General features: G+C 36.8%; 3 protein-coding genes across 3 annotated transcripts; 1 reads left to right on the top strand and 2 right to left on the bottom strand.

The window, feature by feature from the left end:
* Positions 1-1,449: 1,449 nt before the first annotated feature.
* On the top strand, positions 1,450-3,101 carry LOC130999674 (pelargonidin 3-O-(6-caffeoylglucoside) 5-O-(6-O-malonylglucoside) 4'''-malonyltransferase-like). Its single transcript, XM_057925279.1, has one exon. It carries the CDS (start codon positions 1,484-1,486, stop codon positions 2,717-2,719), a length of 1,236 nt encoding a protein of 411 aa, XP_057781262.1. The 5' UTR covers positions 1,450-1,483; the 3' UTR covers positions 2,720-3,101.
* A 466-nt stretch (positions 3,102-3,567) lies between these two features.
* On the bottom strand, positions 3,568-5,087 carry LOC130999673 (pelargonidin 3-O-(6-caffeoylglucoside) 5-O-(6-O-malonylglucoside) 4'''-malonyltransferase-like). Its single transcript, XM_057925278.1, has one exon. The coding sequence runs from the start codon at positions 5,012-5,014 to the stop codon at positions 3,710-3,712; it is 1,305 nt and encodes a 434-aa protein (XP_057781261.1). The 5' UTR covers positions 5,015-5,087; the 3' UTR covers positions 3,568-3,709.
* Positions 5,088-6,014: 927 nt separating this feature from the next.
* Positions 6,015-7,583, bottom strand: LOC130999672 (pelargonidin 3-O-(6-caffeoylglucoside) 5-O-(6-O-malonylglucoside) 4'''-malonyltransferase-like). Its single transcript, XM_057925276.1, has one exon. The coding sequence runs from the start codon at positions 7,577-7,579 to the stop codon at positions 6,263-6,265; it is 1,317 nt and encodes a 438-aa protein (XP_057781259.1). The 5' UTR covers positions 7,580-7,583; the 3' UTR covers positions 6,015-6,262.
* Between the last annotated feature and the right edge of the window lie 563 nt (positions 7,584-8,146).

The following is an 8,146-nucleotide window of genomic DNA, read 5'->3' as shown; positions in this document are numbered from 1 at the left end:
AAAATTACTAAACTTTAGATTTTATCTGATTTTGCTACTAATCCAAATTCCGACCAAATATCAAGCTAATATGACGTGCAAATATTTGACGTGACGTATTTATTGTTAATTTCTTATTAATAATAAAAAAAAAAGAACACAAAGCAAATAACCCAAATTGTCAATAACTTAATATATCAAATCAAATAATAGTATTTTTTTTTAATTCTCAAGTTTAAATCAATTTTTTCTACACAACTGATTACTCCAATATATAAAATAGAAGTCATTCAAATAGTATAAATATATATAGTTTATAAAAAAAATTAATCTTTAGATAATGAAAATTTAATAAACTTTATTACTTAGCTAAATAAATTTTTTATATATTAAGTTATTGATAATTAAAATGTTCTTTGGTTAACGCACCTAAATTCGAAGAATCCCCTTACTATTATCGAATTTATTCAATTAATTAATTCAACTAAAAAAATACTATTATTTGATTTGATATATTAAATTATTGACAATTTGAGTTATTTGCTTTGTGTTCTTTTTTTATTGATAAGAAATTAAATAAAAAATATTATTTTGCCAACTAATTGTCACACAATAATAAATACGTCACCTCAGAATTTGGATTAGTAGCAAAATCAGATAAAATCAAAAGTTTAGTAATTATCACGCTACAATTCAAAGTTTGTGTGCAAAATCAGAATTGGATGAAAGTTCAGTATTTTGTGGGCAATTAACCCTAATAAAAAATACTTGAAAATGAGCTTGATTTGCGCAATGCATAGCTCATGCACATAATCAATATCTAAATTGCAAAACCCTGAAAATAAATATTTATAATAATTTTTTCAATAATTAATAAAAATAATTACCTGAATATGAGCTTGATTTGCGCAATGGATCGTTCATGCTCATAATTAATATCTAAATTGCAAAATCCTGCAAATAAATATTTATTTAAATTTAATATTATTTATTTATACTTTGTACTTAAACATAAAAATTTAAGAAATCCACACAAAAAATCTACAATATTAAATTAGAATTGATGATAGGTGTGCGTAGAATTTTGGCATACAAAATAACTGGTTTCTGAATGACACTACTTCAACATACAAATAACACTTGAAGATCTTCAAGTGTTATTTGTATATTGAAATAGTGTCATTTTCCGAATAAAGTAGTGTCGTCATTCTGAAAACCAGTTGCACGGTGCAACCGATTGCACATATTTATGAATAATTATTAATATTTCTAACGACAAAGTCAGTGTATTAGTTAACTTCATACGTATTTTGATAGAACCCATCTTTAAAAAGTCGTCGCTAGCTACAAAAATTTATATAATCTGATAACTACTCCCTCAATTTGCAATTGCTATATATATTTTCATTAGTTGACTACAAGTTTAAAGTAATCAAATATCCAACACAACATAGAAATACAATTTAACTGATAAATTCTTAGCATTTGTCCAATTTCTATAAACATGACTAATATCAAAATAATCAGCAAAAAATTGATAAAACCGTGCATCCCAACACCTCAAAATCTCAAGAACTACAAATTATCATTTCTAGATGAGATTAGCCCACAAATGCAAGTTGGGGTCGTTTTATTCTATCCATCAAAAGAAAAAAATTCCCATTTGGAAGAATCATTGGCCAAAATCTTGGTTCAATTCTACCCTCTTGCCGGAAGATTCGTCGAGAACGATCTCATGGTCGACTGCAGCGACCAGGGCGCCCAGTTTGTCGAAGCAGAAGCTCCGGATGTCGAGCTGCTTGATCTGATCGTAGAAAGAAATCTGGAAAAACTCCATTTTCTTTCTCCACGCGAAGCCATTGATCCACTTCTTTCGATCCAGATCACGAGTTTCAAGTGCGGTGGAGTGGCTCTCGCCGTCAGTGTTCCTCACAGAATCTTCGATGCGTCATCTCTGGCAACGTTCATCACTGCTTGGTCGAGTGCAGGAAAGATCATAATCTGCCCCTGCTTCGATGCTGCCTCATGGTTTCCCGCCAGGAATCATCAGGGAAAGGGACGTGGTATAGAAGCTTCTAGAAGCATCGTGAAGAAGTTTCCATTCAAGAAGGAAGCCCTAGCCAGCTTGAGATCAATATCGAGGGTTTCTAGGGTTTCTAGGGTTTGTGCAGTGACTGCTGTCATCGCCAGGGCCCTGATCGGCTTGGACAGGGCGAAACGTGAAGGAGAATCGAGACCTTCCATCATCGTTCAAGCAGTGAACATACGAGAGAGAACAATCCCGCCTCTGCCTGAGCATTCATGCGGGAACATGGTGGCGCTATCGCCCACGCGTTGCATGGATGCAGCTGAGACGATGCATGCAGGAATTCGAGAACTGGTTTGTCTGTTAGGTGATGCCATCGAGAAATCCATCTCCGGATATGCTTTGTTGAGGTCTGTGGATCAGGAAGGGATGAAGGGCATCGTCATCAATCCTGTTGCTGATGCGTATAAAAAATCCGTCAGAGGCGAGGCGAACGTGATGTGGTTCAGTGATTGGAGTAAGTTTGGATTCTACGAAGCTGATTTCGGGTGGGGGAAGCCTGCCTGGACCAGCATTGGTGAAGTGCCTGGTGAAAACTTTGTTGTGTTGATGAACGACAAAGAAGGCGATGGAATTGAGGCGTGGGTGAATTTGGATGGTAATGATATGAAATTGTTTGAGCAAGATGAAGAAATTGGATTCTTTACAACTTAAGATGTGGATTAAACAAAAAAGAATGCATGTTTTGGTGGTTTCTTTTCTATTTAGGCTCGTTTGCTACGTGTTATATATGAGACGTGATATCTATTTTCTTTTCAATAGCATGTTCGGTAAAATACATAAAAAAGATTTTATGCTATCACATCTCCTAGATGTGATACAAAATCTAAATATATAATATATGGATAATAGATCACGGACCATGAATTTTATATAGGGCTTTAAGTTTTGAAGCAAACAATATATTAGAGTGATATGTATCTATCCCACACTTATCATGCATAGCAAACGAGAGCCTTGTACCTTTTATGATAAGAAATAGAAGTGAACTACACTAGTAGCTGGATTAAAATTCCAATTATGATTAGGCATAACTAGCTAGAAGCTCTTAAGTTAGTTGTAACGGTTAGGTCTACTCGTGTAATTTTACAATAAGGACCAATCAAAAATTTGCACTATAATTTAATTAAGTACTCAACTAACTACTCCAAATATAAAATTAATTACTTTTTCAACATATCTGTAATTTAAATTTAACCATGCAAAGTAAACTCCCTTTAAATTACTATTTTTTTATGAAATTAAATTTAATAATTTAGAATTACTATACACATGATTTATTTATTAGTTTTATTAGAAGTTTAAGTTTGCTACAATCCTTGGAAGAACTAAAACTACTTATATAAAGATGAAACCTAGCAAGAAAAATAAACATGAATTTCATATCAAACTTGTTTTTTTTTTTTTTATCCTGCTTTTTTTTTTTCTAATGAGGGCAAACTTGATTACTCGTGCATTACGAAAAATAGTATTCTCACTAGATCTTTTCTTCGTACTAATATATCTAATTATTTGATATACGTCCATAGATTTTTAATAAACAACTCATATATCATATTTTTATGATAGAGAGGATAAGGTACAACTACAAATAACAAAAACAAATCACTCCAAATACTTGAGTAGCAAATTAATCAAAGCTAGCTAGTATATGAAATTTTTAATTTCCTCGTCTTGCTCAAAGTAATGCAAGTCATTTTTGTCCAAATGCACCCATGCCTCAATTCCATCGCCCTCTTTGTTGCTCATGAGCACGACGATGTTGTTAAGCGGCTGCTGCGGCCCAATGCTCGTCATAAGAGGCTTCCCCCATCCGAAATCAGCTTCGTAGAATCCAAACTTACTCCAATCCGTAATAATTATAACATTCGTGTTAGGTACTCCCATTTGTTTCCACAAAAACTCAAAATTACTTAGGAATATGATATCTCCTCCGTCCCCGTCAGGAGAAACTATTTCCGCATGATCAATTATACATTTCCTTATGGCATCTCCCATAAGATCAACCATTTCTTCTAATCCGACCTCCTCCGCCTCTGGCGCATCCACACGTCGAGTGACCGTGGGGATTGCGAAATTCCCACACGCATGCCTCGTTTGAGGCGGGATTACTCTTTCCCGCATGTTGACCGGTTGAAACACGAGGAAACCTCTGGCTTCCCCGTGTTTCACCCGGTCAAGACGGATCAGTGCTCTGGCTATAGTGGCACACACAACACGCACTTCGGACACGATTTTCCCCTTGCCTTTTCGCCTCACCCTCGATTTCAAGCTCGTCAAGGCCGCCTTGTTGAACAAGAGCCTCTTCACAACGATATTCTCCCGCTCCTCTGGATTCGGGCGGCTCAGGCCGCTCGAATCAGGATTCCTGCACGGAAGCAGTGAGGGGAGATGGAAAGAAGCGTCGATTGACATTTCAACCTTTCGGTTCAGATTGGCGGTGCTCGACCAGGCGGCGACGAACGTCCCCAACGACGACGCGTCGAAGACCCTGTGAGAGACACTGACGGCGATGGCGACCCCGCCACACGGGAAACGCGTGGCCTGGATTGAGAGGAGTGGATTATCAGGAGCTTCGTCGAATCGGAAATGTTGATCCCGGAGGAGACAGTTGAGCTGATCGATCTCGATTTTCGGGACGAGATCGATCAGCTCGGTGCCCGGAGCATCTGCTTCGACAAACGCAGCGCCCTGGTCGCTGCAATCGACCAGATCGTCATTCTTGATGAATCTTCCAGCCAGAATATAGAAATCAGTCAAGATTTTGGCCAGTGATTCTTCCAATATATGGCTGCTGGTATATGCTGCTCTCGATTCGTAAAACAGAACCACAGCAAAATTCATGGCCGCTTCATACTTATCTATCAAAGATAACTTGTAGTTTTTGAGATTTTGAGGAGTTGGTGTGTGTGGTTTTATCAATTTGCAGCTGAGTTTTTCAACCTTCATGTTTGCAGGGGATGGTTTTCAGCTATACCTACATTCATGTATATGTACTCGATGAATTTATAGATAAATATCGACTACATCATTAATAATCTATTCATGCAGGTAGTCTTTAAAAAGGAAAAACATTATATATATTTGTAGACTTGGAGTAGTTAGTTGACTACTATATTAAATAAGAGTGCAAATTTTGTATTGGTCCATTGTAAAATTACAATGATTAGACCTAACCATTACAACTAATTTTCAAATTGGGAGGGAAATTTAAATTAGAGGTTCTAGTTCTAATGATTAGGCTTAATTTTATACTATTCAAGGCGTGCAAGGAGATAGATTTGGAATTTTATTAATTAGTACTTAGGTGAAGTTGACTTCTACTCTCTTTGTTGTGCTATTTGTGGCTCACTTCTTTCTAGCACAGAAACTAAGGATAATGTGTAAAATTACTCCAATCACTAAACTCTATAAATTAAAAACTTATTAATTTATCAATATATATATGTGTATATGTATATATATTAGAAAAAAAACACTCTATAATATAAATTTATATATTATAATAAATAATTTACACAGTTACCCTTAAAATTAAATTTTTAATAGGGATATAATATAGGTAATCTGTATTTTGTGTCTAATACATTTTTTTTATATTAGCATAGATTTGTTTCTTTAAAAAAACGTTATATACTTGTTAGCATGCATGCACATTTTAGTCTCATGCATATACCCCTTTGTGGTGTCAGGCCCAAGCCCAAACTAGAGTTTGAAGAAGTTTTATTTTCTTAGTCTCATGGTGGTTAGTAAGAGTTTGTTGTGGCTTTAATGAGTTTGTTTTGGTGGGTGTGAAATTAAATTGTCGATTTTAGAAGTATATACATGATCAATTGATGGGGACTGCCACATGAAAACATACGATATATAGCTCTATGGTTTATATGAAATAAATGATTTTTCTTTAAAAAAATTAAACACAAAATAAGAGAAATTAACATGCACAAAATTATATCATAAAGAAATATATCCAAATATAAGTTTCTTGTACCTAATTAATAACTAGAAAGTAACATTGCAGACATATAAAAGTGATAATTATCACGAAGAAAAATAACATCGTACCTAATTAATAACTAGAAAGTGACAACATTAATCCTAAAGAAAATAACAATTATTGCAAAAACAAATCACTCTGCCACTATTGCAAGAAATACACGTTAATAAAAGCAAATAAGCTCAGATATATAATATCAATTAGGTTATAAATACTTTAATATCCTCATCTTGCTCAAACCAACCCATGTCATCCTTGTTCAAATGCACCCATGCCTCAATCCCATCTCCATCTTTGCTTCTCATGAGTATGGTATGGTTACCACGCGGCTGCTGCGGTCCGATGCTCGTCCAAACCGGCTTCCCCCACCCGAAATCAGCTTCGTAGAATCCAAACTTACTCCAATCTGTAAAAGAAAGGACAAAGGTCTCGGGTTTGAACACTTCTTTTATATTCGTGTTCCGAATGTTTATGATGATATCGCGCCCGTCCCTATCCGGAGACAGTATTTCAGCATAACTAGCTATGCTCCTCCTCACACCATCACCGATTAGATCGACCAGTTCTTCAATTCCAACCTTCTCAGCTTCGTCTGCAGCCACGCGTCGCGTGAAGGAGCCAAACGACATGTTCCCACAAGCATTCTCAGGCGAGGGCGAGGTTGTTCGCCCTCGCATGTTGATTGGTTGAAACACGACAAAATCTCTCCACTTGTTGTGTATCTTGCTATCCATGCAGATTAGGGTTTTGGCTATAACGGCACACGCAACACGCACTCCGGAAACCCTATTTCCCCCATTCCCGAGCCTCGTTAAAGCCTTTCTGTCGAACAGAAGCCTTCTCACGACAATCTCCTGGGCTTTACCATGACATTGATTCGAATCCAACCCGAATTTTTCATCCTTGTAGGGAAGCAACGAGGCGAGCTCGAAAGATGGGATGAGTGTTCCAGCCACTTTGCCAGGATCAATGGCGGCGCTCGACCAGGCGGAGATGAATGTCTCCAGAGACGACACGTCGAAGACTCTGTGAGAGACGCTGATGGCGATGGCGGCCCCACCGCACGAGAAACGCGTGACCTGGATCGAAAGGAGTGGATCATCAGCACCTTCATCAAGCCGGAAATATTGATCTGGGACGAGCCGATGGGTCGCAGTCTTCGCGACGAGATCCATCAGGCGAGCATCCCGGGCTTCTGCTTCAACAAATTCAGCCCCCTGATCGTTGCAGTCGACCATGAGATCACTCTTGATGTATCTTCCGGCAAGAGGGTAGAACTGGACTAGGGTTTTGGCCAGTGATTCTTCCAATTGGATTTCGTCGTCGGGTTTCGATTGATAGTAGAAGATAACAGCAATGTTCATCTTCCCAACATGTTGATCTAGAAAGGAGATGTGGTAATTCTTGAGGTTTTGGGGAGTTGGGGTTTTTGGCTTTATCAACTTGCTGCTAAGTTTGTTGATCTTCATGTTCAGTGGTGGAGTTGTAATATTATATCTTGGCTTTAAGTTATACATATATATATATGGACTTAAATTGAAATTGAAATTGATTATATGTTTTAGTTAAAGATGTGTGCCAACAACCAACCTAACCGTTGGGTTGCTAGACAAAATAAGAATGCACATGCTACTCACCGTTCCCATTCACCAAATTAAGTCGTAGATAATTAATTCGTACGTACATATAAAACTTCATGCATTGTAGACTCAAAAAAAACCATGCATTGTACAAAATGAGTGTCGGCATTTTGGATACCCGAACTCGAAAATTTCGGTTCGGTTAATGGATTATCCAAAATCCGATAATTAATTAGACAGCCTTATTCATCATTAAGAAACTTTTTTTTTTCTTACATGAAAATCATCATTAAGAGCACGGTTTTCTACCCTCAAATAGAGAAAGAAGTCTAGTATTATTAAAATCGTATGTTGACGATGAGAAAGAAGTCTAGTATTATTAAAATCTTACTAGTGCCTAACCCGTCGACGGGAAATTATTTTAAATGATTATTTAAATTATATGATATTCCCTTCATCTTCCAAAATTATGCATATTTTTCATTTTTGGTACGGCCCCCAAAA

The sequence above is a fragment of the Salvia miltiorrhiza genome, chromosome 8 (assembly GCF_028751815.1).
Source record: "Salvia miltiorrhiza cultivar Shanhuang (shh) chromosome 8, IMPLAD_Smil_shh, whole genome shotgun sequence".
NCBI classification, from domain to species: domain Eukaryota; kingdom Viridiplantae; phylum Streptophyta; class Magnoliopsida; order Lamiales; family Lamiaceae; genus Salvia; species Salvia miltiorrhiza.
The sequence above is the reverse complement of the archived record's forward strand: the minus strand, read 5'-3'. Positions and strand labels throughout refer to the sequence as shown.